Source organism: Falco naumanni, chromosome 15 (genome assembly GCF_017639655.2).
Source record: "Falco naumanni isolate bFalNau1 chromosome 15, bFalNau1.pat, whole genome shotgun sequence".
NCBI classification, from domain to species: Eukaryota; Metazoa; Chordata; class Aves; order Falconiformes; family Falconidae; genus Falco; species Falco naumanni.
The window spans coordinates 20,266,519-20,285,164 of record NC_054068.1 but is presented as its reverse complement, the minus strand read 5'-3'; the positions used below and the strand labels follow the sequence as shown (position 1 = coordinate 20,285,164).

Here is an 18,646-nt window from a genome sequence, read left to right as displayed (position 1 = left end):
TCATGATGAGAGCACACTGTTGGCTCATGATCGACTTAACTTCCACCATACACCACCCCCCCAACCTTTTCAGCAGGGCTGCTCAACAGCCAGTTGATCCTCATTTTGCAACCTAATGTCACCCCTATGCTTACATACCCTCTAACCAGAAAACGAGCTTCTTTTTTTTCCTGTTTTAAGATCAACTTAAAAAGTTTAGGAGAATTTTGTACTTGTGCTGTTGGCTTGATCTCCTGCAAAGATAAGCATCAGCTGCACAATCTACACACAGCTCTACATGCTTCCATGTCTGGGCTGTATCCAATACGGTGTTTGTCACTGCTGTATAGCTTCCCCTCTTGGCATTCCTTATTGTGGAAAAAACAGCTATCCAAGCTCTTTTTCTGTACTCGCTCTTATTAATTACAGGCAGGTAATGAATCAGCTTGTGAAAACCCATCTGCAGTCACTAAAGAGTTACAGTTTGTATATCCGACCAGGAAATGTGGATGTTTGCAGATAGCCAATAAAAGCAGAGATCAACAAGGCAGCTGACTCAGGGGCAGGACAGCTCCAGCTGTGTTTGAATGCAGTTCAGAGAGGACTTGCACTTGGTATCTGCTGCAGTTTCACTCCATTCTGTAGTTTTTATGCCCGTATTTCCAGAGGTAAGTTGATTTCTGTCTCTGTGTCATCTGTGCATTAACCTTACATATTACTGAGTCCTTTGTGTATTAACATTATGCAGAGTTTCTCTCATACTAAGGCAAATATCTTTGCTATGAATTACTTTTTTAAAATGACCTTTAAAATTAGAAACTTGACGTAAGCGGGTTTATAGCAGTCTCCTTCCTGCCCCTGCCTGCCCAGCTAGGGGAGGATGTAAAAGTTGTCTGAGATTTTCAGTATCTTACTTAAAAATAATGTGAAACCCTTCGTTGTAGAAGTCACCTACGAAATATTGGTTTTGTGGGTGGATAGTGAGTTTATTTTAAAGGGTCTAGGAGGAAAAAGCATTCAGAAGAGTGGAACTACTGAAAAAATGGCTTTGGTACCAAACTTGTAATCTGCGGGGGGTAGAGGGAGACTGTTATCTGTAATTCCATGATTAGTCCTTCCAACTATTTTAGGAATCTGGGTAGCACCCTGAATAAATAAAAGATTTCTTATTTTAGGGTTAAATTCTTGGTGATTATCAGCAAATAAGTTTAGGTCAAGGTGTGGAAACAAATGTACAACTCGGACACAGGGAGAGTGGTGCTTGGCATGTCATGGCCTGTAATAGAGAAAGATTGAAGCGAATTTCATTTTGTTTTTAAAAAATCTCTAGTTAAATTAGATTTTTCAAATCCAAGATAGGAGCTGATGGCTAGCTTTTACTTTTGTCTAAGTAGCTAGTTAGCAAGAGTTTAAAAAACAAGTTATAGCTTTACTTGATCCAATTTTAAATAAAAACAGATACTTTCAGGAATGGTTTAGAACCTGTATTCATTGTTTGATCTTCCTTGTACTATGTTTGGAGTAAATTATTTTGGCTATTTCAATGATTACTTATTGTCGTATATAACAAAAATTAGGCATAATTTTCCTCCTGCCAGCATTCTGATTACCTCCTTCATAACCAGGTTTTGTAGATGCGTGGTCTCTCTTTGCAACATTAAAGGATAAACGGCTTATTTGGAAATTTATCTTCATTAAGAGGAATCTTTCCAAAGTTTATGAAACTCTTAAGCTGTTCATCAGCCTCATACCATATTGGATGTATATTTATATATATATATTTATATGTAAGAAAACCCTAAGTGAAGGACCTAAGGCAGCTGTTCCTGTCAAGCTACAAGAATCTAACAAAAAGCATAAAGTTCAACTGTGCTTTCTTATCAGAATCAAATACTGCTAAAGCTGAACCTTTTATTTCCATTGTGATTGTGATTAGATGCTCTTGATTGAGATTAGACTGTGCTTAGTACCCCCTCTGATTGTGAATACACCTGCATGGCACAGCTGAGATACTGAGATCAACTGGAAATGAATCTATGAAAATAAGTTGGTCATGAACTACAAGCAGTTCAGCCATGAGCATAGGCTGATTTAGCTTCCAGATTTTGTTTCTCTTTTACTCACGGAGAACAAATGATCTGCCCAAAGTCAGAAGATTTACAGGCCTTCTACATACCAGCAGCAATTTTTGTACAGTCTGTCTTCTAGAAGAACACAATTCACACTCAACAGTCGTCACGGTTACTTCAGACTTTTGGCCCTATTACTTTTGCTCCCTCACATCTTTCGTCTTCTAGCCCTGGTCTACTGGACCCTGAAGGGAGTATTCTAGTTGGAATTCTGGCTCACTGACTGCTGATCTTGCAGTAACCCTGACCAATGGGTTTATCCCATCTGTTTTCTTATCTTTCTTGTTTTCCTCTTTCACCACTGACTTTTGCTTATCTCTAGTCTAAAGTAGCTTCACAGATGTAATTAAAAATATTGCTCGTGTAGTAAGACGGCGATGCTTTGCAGAGGTTATCTCTAATCCACATGCAGTGCCATGCAACGTGTCTGAGACACTCGGATGGTCATAGACAGGTACTGTGTAGAGACAGTATTGGCCAAATTAGTGGCTGCTACAAAGACACAGCTCCATTTAACAGAGTTCTGCCATCTTACAGCAGCACGAAACTGGCCTTCTGCCTTGCTTTTCTGTTCACAGGAGACATTGTACTAAAGAAGCTATGCAAGAATTATGCAGAACACACAGACATGAGTTATTGAATAATAGCCTTTTTTATAAGAAACAGGGAAACTCTATTTGTCTAGCATGTAAGATACTAGTTTGTTGTCTACATAATTCAGCACCACTTTAATATCACATTTTGTATTATAAATAATGGCCCAACGTTTCAGAGTCATCAGAAATAACAATGAGCAATTAATTAGCACCTTTGCAGGCTCAGATGGCAGGTTATAGTCCAGACACTCCTTTGCAATTAGGGCGTTTTTCCCATCTTTATACGGAAAGTCTGACACAGAGTGGTAAAAGGAAGCCTGTTAGATTAGGGTAATAGTTATTTGGGAAGTAAGGGGTGGTGCAGCTTCACTGTGCTTTGGTTGTAGTGACAAAAAGTAGTTCTTAAAACTTTTCCTTTTCTGCCATTTTTTCCCCCAAGCCAGCCATCAAGAAATGGCTACATTACCTGTAGTAGCCCAGGAAGATCTGGATAGCTTTACCTTGACCAGGACAGGCTCAGGCTTTGCACTCAAAGCCTTTCATATTTCTTGGAACACTCACATATCTGTGAAGCTACTGACCAGCCAGGACACTACAGAGAGGTATGTGTCTTCTTTGGCCAATTAACCACAAAGGTGGGGAGCACAGACCTGCAGTGATGGCAGTAGAATGAATCATGGCATGGCCAGGATTATCTGATCCCTAAACATACCTCCCTTCCTAGAAATCCTGACTAGCCAAGAGGCAACTTGGAGGCACTTATACTAAGAAACGAGCTCTATGGCTTTTTTACAATTTTTTATAGAAGTAAAGTGTAATTCTGAAGAAATAATATCTCTACTATAATAATGTCTACAGACTCTGATCAGTAGTACTCAGCATGCTATGGTATTACATCTTCCTGGAGGTCCCTAAAGAGATCTCAGCTGAATTTAATCTAAACCAGCATGTACAGGTAGGTGAGAGGAGAGCAATGGGAGGAGGGAGGGATAATGGTCAGGGTTACAGGGCTGTGAGATGTGTACTTGTCCTAATTATAAAAACAAATAAGCAGTAACTGACAGACGTCAGCCTACTGACCACAAAATTCCATTGTGCAACAAAACCACAAAGCTTCCAAAAATAACCACAAGGTACTTTTGGTGAAGCAATAGCAAAACATATTAGGAAATGCACTGACCTGACTGTTTATCAGAAAAGGAGTGTCTGATGTGAACTTACAAACTAGTTACTCTTAACAATTGAGAATCCTGCCATTCAGGTGGTGTTTGTTAAAGTAAAATACCAAGTGTCCTACTCAAATACATAGTGTTTCATTATAAAGCCAAGGGAGGGAATAACATTATTTGATATAAATATTTTTAAACTGTTAAATTGACAGTGATACTTCAAAAACCAAATGCTGCCAGAATTAGGGAACAATTAAAAATTTTAAGGTTTTTTTGTGGTTGGAGGGGAGGATTGCTTGTTTTTAGACAATAGAAGTCCAGCAATTTTGTAATCTGAACAAATGTTATTTGTTTGGTATCTTGTTTAAAGAAAAATGTTTCCTCCATGCTCTGTCCACACCTTCTTTAAGTCAAACAAACAAACCCCAAAACAAAACAGTTAGTTACAGATATCAACATTTTGCTTTGCTTTGAATTTCACATGCTATCCAGATTTTCACTCAAACTTGCTCCCTAAAACTAAAAGCCACTGTTTTGCTCTTCTCTCCGTTTCTACCATTCTGATCTTTTTTTTTTTTTTTTTTTTTTTTAACATCACACAGTGTTTAGGAAAGCTAGGAGAATAAACTGTGTTTTACTTGGGCTGCAAAAACTATGCAGATGAGAGATACTTGGATTTGTGGAAATAAGTGTTAGAACAGGTGGGGCTGTGAATTACTTCCAGCGATCAGTTTTACAAGCTTGTGAATCAACACAGTAAATATGAGAAACTGAAACTGAAGTCTCAATGTAAAGGCTGGTTAGAACAATAAGAATGAGCCCCAGGTCTGTTGAAATCAACTGAATTTTGAATTAATTTCAATGATTTTTCAGATCACAAGTACCATAGAGATAATCAGATCTTTAAAAGCAAACATACAATTAAAAAAAAAAAAAAAATGAACCTGTAGCAGAAGTTCAGTTATTTCTATGAAAATCCACAATTGAATTCAGTGTTTCCTGTGCATGAAGAAGTAACTGTTTGAAATCCTTAGACAAGAAAACTTTACTCTCCTGACGATAAAAGCAAAGCTTTGTTACTCTCTGTAAATAAACTCTGTTTGAATTCAGGTCTACAATCCAACTGCAGTTGAGCATGAATCAAATTTGGCAAAGTCACTAGAGTGGTGCTGCTTACATTAAATCTGAATTTGGCTTCACTTTTATATCATGCTATGACATACTGTATCATAGATCATCTATATAACATGGTCCCATTAGATAAGCATGGAAGATCATAATTTCCTTGTAAATGTGGATCTCACTAATTACAGGAGGATACAATACAAGTTCTGATTTTTCCTAATATAGTATTTCATGTCACTTGGATTTCTCCTGCCTTCACACTTCAATGCTGCCTTAAACTGTGCTCTTATTTTCATAGTAAAGCATCCAGAGGTCTTTATATTATTTTATACCATCTATTATATTAGAAAAATATACTACACAAGGGATTGCTTCATTTTCTTACAATTGTTTGGAAGATGATATAATACTGGTTTTATTGGTAGAATTATATTAGCTTGTGTTCAGCCATATAGCTATCTCTTGTTTCCATATTCTACACTATTTCATGTCTAGCTGAAATTCCCTTCAGTCTCACCTGCCTCTAACCATTTCTTTTTTACAGGGAGTGGAAGTTGCTGCTTCAGGATATAGCAAGTGTCAGATGCTATGAGTCTGAACGTCTCCTGCCTTCTCTTGGGATTTACCAGTATCATGGACTTGTGGGGATAGTGACTGAATGGATGAACAATGGATCCCTTGGCTCGCTCATCCACGAGGTAGATAAAAGAACTCATCTTTTATGTGACAAAATTAATTACAAGGTCAGCCAACAGAGAACAATCAGCATGCAAATTATAGACAGTAGTTACAGTCAATATGTTTTTTAGCTTCTGTATTGTACCTCTGTCTATTGTCAAATGAAAATGTCAATAGTAAGACTACCAAAACCTGTATTTTGTGTTACTTAGCGTCAGCTGTACCCAGAACTTCCATTTCCCTTACTCATAAGGATCCTGTCAGATGTGGCTGAAGGGCTGCATCACCTTCACAGCTTCAAACCTGCTTTCTCTCACTGCAGCCTGAAACCTTCCAATGTGCTTTTGGATACGCAGTACAGAGCCAAGGTAGGAGCTTCTACTTTTAGCCTACTAATGTAAAATCCAATGATTTTCCTACTGTTGTATATATTTATCCTAACAGTCAATACCAAGACTTGAGGTATTCTTACTAAAATTTACTCTTTTTTTTCCCCATCTCTCTAGCTAACAGATTATGGTCTAACCAACTGGAGGAAACAGCAACTGAGGTCAGACCTGCAGAACTGCAACCAGAGGAACTGCCAGGACTTAGTGTACCTCCCTCCTGAAATACTTGAAGGAGGCCTTCCTTCCCAGGAAGGTGATATTTACAGGTGAACGGGATTTCTAAGGGCAGGTCATACCTAGTCTTTGTTATGTTCTACAATGTTGCCAAAATGTTTATTTTCAAAGACACTACACTAGAAATGCCAGATCTACATAATGTAGTATTTCATGTGAGGCCAATTACAGCAGTGAATTAAATTTGGAATTACCCATATCTGGTGAATAATATACCAAGCTTACGAACTCTTCTCAGAGTTCATCGTATAAACATTTATATAGCGGACCTAGATGTTTAAAAAGTGTAACACAGCTGCCAGAACTTTAATGTACATTTAGAAACCTATTAACTACTTCACATAGTTTCTAAGCATGAACCGTGTTAGCTTTAGTTTCAGGAGGAACTGTTTATGCCTAGATATGAGGCCCAGGTGAAAAAAAAAGATCTTGCAGCAGCGTCCCCTTAAGGTCGTATGGAATCTCTGCCGGAATAACTTACTGAGCCACTAAAGCATTCATACTTTTTAACGAAGTGATTTATACAAAGGAGGAAGATCACCTACTGCCACACCCCCCTTTTGGATTTGTTACATGCTTTGTGGTTGCTGCAATAAATGAGAATAAATGAGACAACCTCAAATTGCAACTAATGTCTGTATGGATATACATCTTCACAACCGGCATACAGAGCCTGTGCACTAACATTATCAATAACTTTTAAGCACAACCACTCTTCCCTTTCAGAGCTTTTATGGAAGCAACAAATTTAAACTCCTGTTCTATAGTCACAGAGGCAGGCTCTACGGTGAGTCAAATAATGCACACACTTGAGGACACCTCTAAGTGATGTGACTAACCTGATGTTGTTCATAAACATAAGATTTTTGTGCAGGAAGAGTGGAGGCTTACTTTCAGGTAGCATAATTAATTTTCCAGCATGTCATTCTTACATAATTAGATGCTCAGATGTGACTCAGTGCATGAGATAGGTGCATGGCTAGACAGTGGTGCAAGAGAGAAAACAAAACTGTGTTATAAATGAAATATTAAATACACGTAAGTTACATGTATGTCCATATTGCATTAATACTTTCTGAGGGGGTATTTAAGTAAAAGCATTTTCAGATTTTATGTGGAAATTAGGCAGAAGAGGGGGTTCTTTTAAACATTGTAATTGGGCACTACAGCAAGATACATGAGTGAGCAGATACGTTTATCCTAGAACCGCCTCTTCCCCTTTTGACTGCTTTGCTTGTGACTCACCCATAGCCTGCTTTTTCTCTTCCAGCAGCCTCCTTGCTTCTGCCTCTGATTTTGCAGACTGATCTTTTTTTTTAACAAACAACTGTGTTTTATACCATCTGAGTTGTGGGTTATATATGTAGATCTATGGTATCACTGGAATACTTCCTGGGATGTTAGAAGAGGAAAGAGGTATTTGGAGCCCCATCAAAATTTGCTGAAGAAAACAGGCGCACAGTGGGTCAGAATCAAGTTTTTTGTAGGTTAACTGATGTGCTTTTCACACCTGCTGAAAACTGCAGCTCTTTCAATTGCTATTTACAATACTTGTAAATTATAAGAGAAAGGAGAATAGAAGGTTCTGAAACTCACAAGAGCAAAAGGAAACAGGATGGTAACCGGAAATGTAATTATAATTGATCTTATGTTTAAAGAAAAAAAAATTCTAATACATTTATTATTTTATAAGAACAGCTCAGTTGAAAACTGAATAATGCAGGGAAAAGTTTCTCAGGAAAGACTTCTATAGACTTTGTCTAGAAAAACTCCTTTCTCTTAAGCCATTAAACTTGCTCTATTATTTTTTTTCCCAGTTTTGGAATACTGTGTTGGGAGAGCCTAAGCAGACAGAAACCTTTTGAAGGTATTTATCTCTATTGTTCATGTCAGACTTTGTGTTGCCCTAATATTTTCCACTAATTCCCTTATTGTAAGGAAATTATGATACGAACAGCACTGTCTTTTCAGATGTGCCTTTGCCTTCTACTATTGTTACAGCACAAAGCTCCACATTAAGGGATGTAAAGATGAAGGGGAAAGCATAGCTTCTTACCCCACTTGTATCATCTCTCTGTGCTTGCTGAAGCACTCTGTTACTGAATTGGGTTTTATGTTGCCTTTAGGGAGAGACTTTATATTTGACAGTTGTCATTTTAAAATCAGGGAACATTTTAGTGGCAAGCAGCTAACTGGATGAGCAGGATTTTCTTTTTAAAGTTGCTTTGAGTTTCACATCCCCATCAAAAAATGCCAGTTCATGCTGAATGCTCTTAAGCGAGCAGGGAATCTTACTTTCTGAGATGAAAGTGTGCACAGGTTTAAAGCATTCAGTTTGCAAAGCATTATATAATAATTGTCACAGTCTAGGAATGATCGCTGTTTCATGGAGGTGGAGATCAGTGAAAGGCTTCTTTCCTATGAGCTCCATTCTGCATGGCAAAACTGATTGAAGGACTCTTTGTCATTTTACAGGCTGAGGATCTTTTAGAAATACTGCATAGAATAGTATCTTAATGTTCACACAGCTTATGGCTGCCATCTTGTGGCTGCCCAAAGTAATTTTTTTTATTTTTATTTTTACATTGAGTTAAACTCTTGTAACGCAGGTGTAAGGCGTATTTACACACCCATTTGTGGCATTATTTAGACAGAGTTCTTTATGCTGAAATTTCCTGTTGCACTAAGCAGTTACAGTTATTGTTAGCATATCTATTTACAAGAGTGGTAATACAGTTTTGCATTTTTAAAAGCAGCCTTTGTTTTAAAATACACAAAATAACTTCTTCTGTATATAATTTTAAGAGAGTTCTGAGGTCTTTAATGGTTTTTGCAGTGACATTTTCCTATAAATTGCAGGTCAAACAACACTGCTGGAAGTTTTGACAGGAATATGCAGCAGTTTGCGGCCTGGCGTTTCAGAAAAGTTTGTACCAAGCAATTTGCCTGAGAGGAACAGACTGTTGCACCTTATCACTCTGTGCTGGCATCAAGAACCAGATTGTAGACCATGTATTGCAGGTAACATTGGGGGCTTTCTTTCTTTGCAAGATTTGGATGGAGATACTCTTGCTGGAAACATTGCTCTAGCACTCTAAATCATTGACAGAACAACTGAAGTGGAAGTAGTGTTTAGATCAACAGAGTGCTGTAGATGGTTTTTCTAATTGAAGCTTCCTACCAGAAATGGTTTACTTATCTACAAAATGATGTTTAGTATAAAGTAAAAATTAGTACAAATAAAGGAAGTGACATTATCAGCTATATATACTGGTTTAACAAAGATCAACCTGTCTTGGGCATTTCTTGATTCTAATGCATAACCAATTCCCTTTGAAGTGTGCTAACATTGTTTACTTCAGGGGAATTATGTTTATCATCTGCTTCTAAAAAGGATAGCCAAGAAATGTTAAAATTGTGGTATTTGAGGATTTTCAAATTTTCAAAGTTGAAGTGATGAGGAACCAATTTGCATATAGCTTTATTGTGACAGATTTATAGTCACGTGTAAATCTTTCACAAGTAAGTTCACTACATCTATATAAACATTTAAGAAAACGCCATTTTAATGTGACTGTAACCATTCTTTAAAATCAATTCAAAAAGAAAACCAGGAGGAGGTATGAAGTGGAAGTTATATTAAACTAATTTCATCTAGTTCATTCAGCTACTCAACATAATAGTAAAGTTAGTTGAAATAGGCTGATGCCTAAATATATACATAACTTCAGATGCAACGTGGTATTTAAAATGCTTTATTACCCCTGCAGAATGTGTAGAACTTCTACATGGAATTTTGACCAGTATAAATAAGGAGGCAATTTCCACTGCAATCTACAATCTGATGGATGCAAAGGTTAGTGCAAAATTAAGTTTTGTACTCCTACAAGGACATTACTAGATTCTCTCTATGGCAGTCTTTGTGCTCCAAAACAGGAAAAGCTTTGTCTTCTTTGATTCACTGTACATGCCAAGAGCTGGAGAATACCCTTTGACACCTCAGGTTCATTCAGGAATTGCAGTAAATAGATAATGTGAGCTTATCTAAAAACTATGTCAGTTGCTACCTGTGAATATAAAAATCCAATTGCTTCTTTCCAGTCACCAGCTGTAGTCAGACTGGTAAGCCCATGTGAATGAGAACAAGTATCAACCTCAAGCTGATAAGATTAGGGGTAAAATCAAGGATAATTTTTGTTGTATGTACTGGTTAGAAGACATTTAGTCCAAAATCTGGACAGTATTTGTACCTGTTGTAGCAATATTAGTATCAGCACTGTTCTGTACACTTCACTGCTTCTAAATTGATGTGCTTCAGGCACAAGACACGCTTGTCCTAGGGTCTAAGAGGGTTCTCTGATACCACAGGAATGGACGGGGAACAGCCAACAACTAAGGGATACAGCTGACTCCATATATGTCTACACTGCCATGGGAAATTTGGCACAAATCTGACTGCCACAAATACAGCTATATCCTATGTAGTTAACTTAGTCATAGTGGTGAAACCAGTGACACATGCTTCAGCGCTTGAACAAATATTCTGACTCCATCTGGATTTACACAACCTGTGCTGCGTTGTTGGTTTCATTGCTGCGCTTACATGAGTTGTTTATGTCAATGCACACTGGATTATTTCTGCATGTTGCAATCACATTCTGGGATCACAGAACAGACTTGATTGATGTTTTAATAGATGGCATGGTTATAGTCCAAGTCATTTTTACTACTGTTGAAGTTTATTTTTATTTAGGATTGTGCTGCCAAATAATCCATAATTTAATGCTTTGATCTCCCTTGAGCAAGGTTTTATTCTTCTATTGGCTAAATTAGCAGGGAGCACTATTTATGGTTCAAACAACTGAACTGACAATATGTTCAAAGCAACTGTGAAAATGCTACTGGAGATTCTTGAAAGTGGACTGATTCCTAAGTGTTGAAGTATAGGAGCTAATAAACAGTTTAGCAAATCTGCTGCAGGTGTACAAAATGGAAAAATGTTACAAGTATTGACACATCCTTACTGCAGACACCTTGGCATATTAAATACAGGATGGCCCTGCCATCTGTATACTTAAAGGAAAACATGTTATAGTGAGCCAAATATCTCTCCCCCTCCCCCTCTCTTTCAGCATAGGGCTATTTTCACCTTCCCCTGCATGACTCAAAACTGTGTTTTAAAATAAGTTTGAAACAGCAGAAAAAGTAACAAGGTAGAGGTGGTTTTTTGTTAAGATTCTATGCACACTTAACATGTTAGAAAGCAAAATTGTTCTGTGCAATTCACTGTTACATAGATTGGTGCATCTTGGAGTATAATATATATTGTCAGTATGAATCGTTAGTGTCAGTATAAATTCTTGCTCCTGACAACTGTGAATTGAACAAACCATACGTATACTTACTAGAGTGCCTGTGCTATTTTTTTCCAGGAGACAGCACTTAATGCATGCAAAGGTTCAGAAATATACACATTGCAGATGGGCATATGCAATTCAGAGGTGAGTACATGGCATGACAGTCTTACAAGAGTACTTCATTAGCTGCTTGTTTCTCCTGCCAGCCCTAACAATGTAGAATGCAAACACTGTGGAGCAAAATGTCCCTAACCAGGATAACTCCATCCAGTTAACCAACTAACATCACTGTTTTACCTTCTTCCAAGCAGCTGACTCTGATGCTGCTTTTACAAAAATAACCTACTCCGCTTAAAAGTTGCTTTGAACCCCTCTGTCTTGAAGGGGTCCTAATGAAATTGCAGAAATCTAACCTTGCTTGTAGTGTGTTCAAAACAATGGCTAGAGAAAGTCCTAGGCTGAATTCCCAGCTTTTTTCAACCAGTTTTCCTAAAGCAAGGCCAACTGCTTTGTGGTGATTCCAAAATATAGTTAACTCCCATTTTCAAAGTTATTTTGGCACTTGTGGCAGGTCTGCCAATGCTACAAGATACAGAGGGAGAACTGAAGCTTATGTGCCCGGATCAGCGCTAGCTTTCAACAGCTCAGGTTCTAGTGACACCAAGGCTGCTGGCAGCACACGCTGCAAAAGCAGTCTAGGGCTGCAGTAAACCCTAGGACAATCAGCCTTTGCATCTGTGCTGCCACAGTGACCCAAGCTAATTAGCTACAGTTGAATTAAGTATGTCTGTAGGCTCAACAGCTGCATACCCAGCCTGACTTGCACTGTGATACTACAGCCTTACATTACAAGAGAAAACTACTTAGAAAATGGTTTTGAAATTTTACAAGAAGATAATTCTTCTCTATTTTGATCTTTTCCAGGTTATCTGTCCACAAAAACCCAACCACTTAATCAGCAAGAAAAATCCTTTTGTGGTGCCAAGCTTGTCAACTCTTCTATTTGATAGCAGTGCAAATAATGCAGGAAGAGAAAATATTCTTGAGATGGGTCTGTCAAATACTGCCCCACAGAATGCAACAACAAAGAAAGGTCTCTACCTTAAAACATATTCAGGGATAAATGTTATCAGTTCTTCCATATACAAAGGTTATTTTCCATGTAAAATTGTCGCTTCTCAGAGTACAGCTGTGCCCTCTACTGGTTCCATCTGAAGCATGAGTTCCCTGCAGAAAACCAGAGATGCCGCAGTATCTTTTCATTAAATGTATAGCTCAAAAAGCCTTTCTTGCTAAATTATTTTTAGAACCTGGACATGTACAGCTGCCTTTCCCTCCCACATCAAACACTGCCTGTTGCTTCTGACAGAACAAGTCCCTCCTGGGAACTACGCTGCCTTGTGCCACTAGGAATAACTCCTTTTTTGTAACTTGCTAGTAAGAAAGAGATATGTTTTAAAAAGACTGTTTCCAGGAACATGTGAATGATTTTGGGGAATCACCATTCCTATATAAGTAACTTCCATTGCCTTTCCAATGTGGATTTGTCCTATTAAAGTGTTTAAATTTGTGTCAAGAAGCAATACATTTCCTTAAGCTTCTTCTGTACTCCTCATGCCTTTGGATACAACAGTTGAGCCATAGGAAATCAATTCACTTATAGCAACATCTGCATCTCCAAGGCATTTTAGTTCTGATCAATAGCCATGAGACTTATGGAGAGAACAGAACGTTCCATAACATCAGAAACAAATTCCTACAGACAGTTTGAAAAAGTTGTATGTGTGTAGTGACATATGCTAAAATCTTCTTAGGAATAATGATGTATTAATAATGGCCCAAAGAACAGCTAGTAATAAGTAAGTCTCTGAAGTCAGTCTTCATGATTTCTGCAGTAGCTGACATGCATAATGTTCTGGTTTTGTTCAATTCAGGGGTCTCATCTTACTCATTTTAAACTTTTTCTAGATCACCCAGGCTCTGACTGTAGAAAATCAAATTCCTTTTGCACAATTCCTTTATCTGGTTCAACTGCAGGCAAAGGAAGCAGTCAGCATAATGAGCCACCACTGGCTCTTAAGCACAGATCCCAGCCGATGCATCTTGAACAAGCAGTGACAGGTAAGACACCATTTCCAGTTTGAGTTGGCAATATTCTCCTTGGCCAGATCTTGGTGATTAAATTGTTTATGGTTTGGAGGACACAGATCTCTCTAAATTTCATACATGTTTTAAGGTATTTAGTGTAGTAACTCCTCCACACTTGATACAAATGTCTCATGAGTCTATTTGTGTACAGCTGCTCATATGTTCTGAGAAATTCAGGCACTGAGAACACTGGCTTGGCTCTCTTCCGCCGTCACGCTCAGGCTGAGAAATGTGAAATACATTAGTTAAGTCTGGGGAGGGGTTTTTTTGTTTTGTTTTTTTATTATGTTTTTGTAATTTTAAGCCGTGTATTCTATACCTCTACAGAAGTGGGTACTGAATACAGAAATAGATGACTAGGAGGAGGGGGGTACCATTCATTTCCTTACATGGTCTCAGTTCTTCCTACTGACAGGCAGCAGAGGCCAGCTTCTGATCTGTGAAGCCTGCTTCTGCCTGTAGGTGAAGTTTTGTGAGCTAACTCCTTCCAAACTGGTCTGTGAGAGTTCTCACATCTAGCTGGCCATACCCTTCCCCTTCAATTCACTTCTGAGTGATGATGTAATTTCTGGAGAAATCAACAGACTAATTAATGCAGGAAAAGTTCATCACAGAACTCTACCGGCAACAATCAGAAATCAGAATGACACAGGCATGTTCTCCAAAGCAGCAATGGCTTTCGGTTATTAATTTTCTCTTGGTGTATGCTATTTACGGTATAATGTCAGTACTTAAGCATTCTAATCAGTTTGTGAAAAGAGGCAGAACCCAAAGATCCTGACCATTTTTGCCAAGGTATTGCTTTTGTTACTGGTTTGGCTTTGACGTATATTTAAGCTCCCAGTTTCATGCCACGTGTTTCAAATGGTCCTGCTGCCCTGAACTACCTCTCATCTGTTGTTCCACTTTCTGCAAGACAGTTTTCTCACCTGTGTTGAGCCAAGCTGCTTTGCATAAAGTTTGATAAAGATGCTAGATGAATAGTGTGAGACCTGAAAATCTCCTCCCCTCCCCTTACACAAGCTGAGCACTTCATAATCTTTACAAACACGTATTTTCTGTAATCTGATCTTTGTGAATTTCAAACAAAAGATGAAAACACATTGGACTAGTCTTGAACACAGAATGCAAATAAAACTAACTCCTCCTGCTCCTTTCCTCTGCTGAGTTTATATTTCTGATGTTAGTGCTATCACTTGCTAACAGCTTTTGAAAGAAAGAGCACTTGGTTTATCTCATTCTGTTTTCTTTTCGCTCAAGATCCTTGCTGCAAAGGAAACGGCTGTCAAATACTAGCCTGCCAGAGACAGACCATACTGAACTGCATGACAGAAGGACGCCTCAACCACATCCTTGATGTCCTTCGCTCACAGCAAACGTTGTCCCGAATGGATTATGAAACAATTACCTCCTATCCCACAGTGACTGGGCGTGCTCGGGCATTGTTGGACACTTGCCTTTGCCTTGGAGAGAGGGCAGCACAGGTTGTAGTGACTGTACTTTCAGTGACTAAATGTAGTCCTCTGGGACAAGGCAGCCATGGACCAGACTGTCCTTCTAAGGTAAACAGGCTGTTGTTATGACTGACTTTTTTTTTGCAGTTTTTGACATGCATCAGAGCACTGGTAATTTGGAATGGCAACATTTCATGTTAATTCCTCATAACCCATTGACTGAAGTCAATCCTTCTTACAGCCCATGATTTTAGTCCTCTAGTGGAAAGAGCTAGCTGGATTAAAAGGTCAAGTCAACTGCTGCCTGCACAAATTACCAAGACTGTAATACAAATTCTAATTTGGACCTCAGAGATGGGAGGAGTGCAACATGTGCCAGAGCAAATATAGTTCAAATGAGATGACACCTTATTTCCTTGATTTTTGACATGGGAGGAAAATGGATCATGACTTTTTGGAGGTCACACTACAGAAGAACGTCTGTTACTAAATCCTTCCAAATAAGGATAGCAAACAGCAGGGTACTGGATGAGGAGAAAAAAAAATACTGCCTTCCACTGAGCTTGTATCTGAGTCAGCTGTTAGGGTGAAAGGCTTAAGAGAATCGAAATATTTCCTCAACAGGCTCTGAAGTAAGACTTGGAAATTTTGTATTATGCATATAAGTGATTTTATTTTCACTCACAAATGGACATATGCTCTGAAAATGGGGCACTAATAGCAGTACTTCAGAGAGGTGGGGCTTAAAGTATTTCTAAATGGAAAAATGTTAACACCTTACATCCATGTAGTTCTCTAAGTGTATCTGCAGTTCAAATGCAGAATTAAACCAGGAAGAGGTGACAAGCTGATAATTTTGAAACGGTGGTTCTGCTGAACTGTTGTCGTGGTTATACATGGGTGAGAGACCACCTAGGAAAACTGGGTGCTGTAGGCCTTCTTGCTCCAGCGTGGACTCATCCACAGGTCACAATCCCTTCCACTTGAGTTCACATTAGAGTTCCAGCCCTTCCAGTACAGCAGCACAGAAACAGCCATCTGCCAGCCCAGGCGCATCACCATTGCTGTTATCAAAATGTTCCCAGGCACAGCAGAGTAAGATGATAAACAATTGTCCTGGTTTCAGCTGGGATAGAGTTAATTTTCTTCTTAGTAGCAGTGAGGTGCTGTGTTTTGGATTTGGTGTGAGAACAATGTTGTTAACACACTGAATGTTTTTAGTTGTTGCCCGGTAATGTTTATACTAAGTCAAGGACTTCCAGCTTCTCAGACCTTGCCAGTGGGAAGGCTGGAGGGGCTTGGGAAATTGGGAAGGGACACAACCGGGACAGCTGACCCGAACTGGCCAAAGGGCTATTCCATACCATAGAATGTCATGCTCAGTATATAAACTGGGGGGTGGGGGGTTGGCTAGGGTCTGCCAGTCACTGCTCGGGGGCTGGCTGGACGTCACTCATCGGATGGTGAACAATTGTATTGTGCATCCCTGTTGGGGTTTTTTTTGTTTGTTTTTTCCCTCTTTCCCTTTGGATTTTATTCCTCTCCCCTTCTCCCTCCTTTTCATTGCAATTATTATTGGGTTTGTTTTATTTTATTTCAATTATTAAGTTGTTCTTATCTCAACCTTTGAATTTTGCCTTTTTCCTGATTGTCCTCCCTGTTCCTTGGCTGGGGGGAGGTGAGCAAGCAGCTGTGTGGTACTTAGTTGCTGGCTGGGGTTAAACCACGGCAGCAGTACAGCAAGCAGTGAAAGCAGAAAGCGGACACTAACAAGCACTAGACTCTAACGTACAGTAAGGCAAGCAAGCCCCATGGCAACCACAGAGCCCTGTCAATTAATAGCTGAACAGTAATAGCAGCTATAAATTCAATCTAGCACATTCCAATTAATTCTGTTGTTATCTTGAAACCGCTCCAAGCCCCACAGGTGCCAAAAAGGACTGTTAATAGTTTAACAGTCACGAAGCCACACACACTCCCCCCTGGTGAGATGGCAGAGAAAATCAGAAGAATGAGAAAACTCACGGGCTGAGTTTTACTTTTTATAAAGTAAACTGAGTTTACTTTTAATAAGTAAAGCAAAAGCCACGCACACAGGCAAAACAAAACACGGAATTCATTCACCACTTCTCATTCAGCCATCTCCAGGAAAGCAAGGCTCCATCACATGTAAGGGTTACTTGGGCAGACAAACACCATCACTCCGATGTGTGTGTGTCCCCTTCCTTCTCCTTCCCCCAGCTTTTTATGCTGAGCATGACATCATGTGGTATGGAATATTCCTTTGTCAGCTGCCCCAGTGTGAGGGGCAGGAAAGGCCCTGACTCTGTGTAAGCACTGCTCAGCAGTAACGAAAACATCTCTGCATTATCAACACTGCTTTCAGCACAAATCCAAAACACAGCCCCATAACTAGCTACTATCAAGAAAATTCACTCTACTCCAGCCAAAACCAGTACAACTGTAAAGGAAAGCGGCAAGATTATTTTAATTATAATGAAAATACAGTTATATAAGATGCTGGTCTTTTGAAGGCATAGTTGGATTCCTTCAAGCTTCATGGCACTCACATTAACGTGAGAACTTGTTGTACAATCTACAGGTATTTCAAATGCAAACCCACATTATTCTGTTTCCCTGTGTTGAATTTGTTGCCTCTGCAGTTTTAAACTGTTTATCAAACTCAGTAGTCTGGCAGGTTGCAATTTTAAATACAGTGATGATGTGGTTTCTAGGCACATTTAAGAGATAGAAATTTGTTACATCACATACTATAATGCTGCTGGAACCATAACCCTTTTCTTAAAAAAACATGTAAATTCGTTAAACTTTAAGACTGGTTGAGATAATCTATTGTTACAATTAAATGCAATGTCTATTGGAATGTGTTGACAATAGTTTTGCCTATTAAAGGAGCCAAATGTCTACTTCACTGTTGCATTTTTTTCCAATTTACACTTTAAATGGGAACTTTCAACAATCTCTGCTAAAAAAGGATGTCTTGCTTGTGAGGAAAAGGACTGCTGTTGTAGTGTCTTGCCTTTTTGGAAGGCATAATCAAAGTAAAACAGATAATCACTTGCCTGTGGGAAATACTTACAGACTTTTAAGACAGAAACCGGCAATATTGTTGAAACTTAATTATCAGCTTTCAAAAATTATTCCATTCAGTTGTTCTGCTGGACACTTTATACTTCTGTGAAAGATGTGCCAGCTGGCAGGCTACGCCGATTTTTTGTCGTGTTTTTGACACAGAAACAGTTTTGGCTTGTTTCTTGAAACAGCTGCCTGCTTGGGACGCAAGACCTAAGCCCAGTCTTAACTGTTAATTGCAGAACTGGCATCAAACCAATGGGAGCACAAGTTATCTGGTTTTCCAGTCAGATTT

The 18,646-nt window shown here is 38.9% G+C and overlaps 1 protein-coding gene and 1 long non-coding RNA gene across 4 annotated transcripts in view; one reads left to right on the top strand and one right to left on the bottom strand.

Annotated features, from left to right (window-relative positions):
* Positions 1-18,646, bottom strand: part of LOC121097790 — a 72,433-nt gene that overhangs the window by 40,186 nt on the left and 13,601 nt on the right. The window lies entirely within an intron of this gene.
* Positions 552-15,857, top strand: LOC121097786 (receptor-interacting serine/threonine-protein kinase 2-like). Of its 3 annotated transcripts, XR_005831084.1 has the most exons (13): positions 552-647; positions 3,144-3,306; positions 5,543-5,696; positions 5,889-6,044; positions 6,183-6,331; positions 8,117-8,166; positions 9,159-9,320; positions 10,070-10,155; positions 11,732-11,800; positions 12,581-12,749; positions 13,625-13,777; positions 14,132-14,262; positions 15,065-15,150. XR_005831084.1 is itself a non-coding variant. In XM_040615087.1 (12 exons), the coding sequence occupies exons 2-12, from the start codon at positions 3,158-3,160 to the stop codon at positions 15,385-15,387; spliced, it is 1,620 nt and encodes a 539-aa protein (XP_040471021.1). In that variant the 5' UTR covers positions 552-647; positions 3,144-3,157; the 3' UTR covers positions 15,388-15,857. The 3 variants fall into 3 exon arrangements, 2 of the variants coding, with proteins under 2 accessions (XP_040471021.1, XP_040471022.1); XM_040615087.1 differs by lacking the exon at positions 14,132-14,262 and having other exon boundaries at positions 15,065-15,857; XM_040615088.1 differs by lacking the exons at positions 3,144-3,306; positions 14,132-14,262 and having other exon boundaries at positions 562-647; positions 15,065-15,857.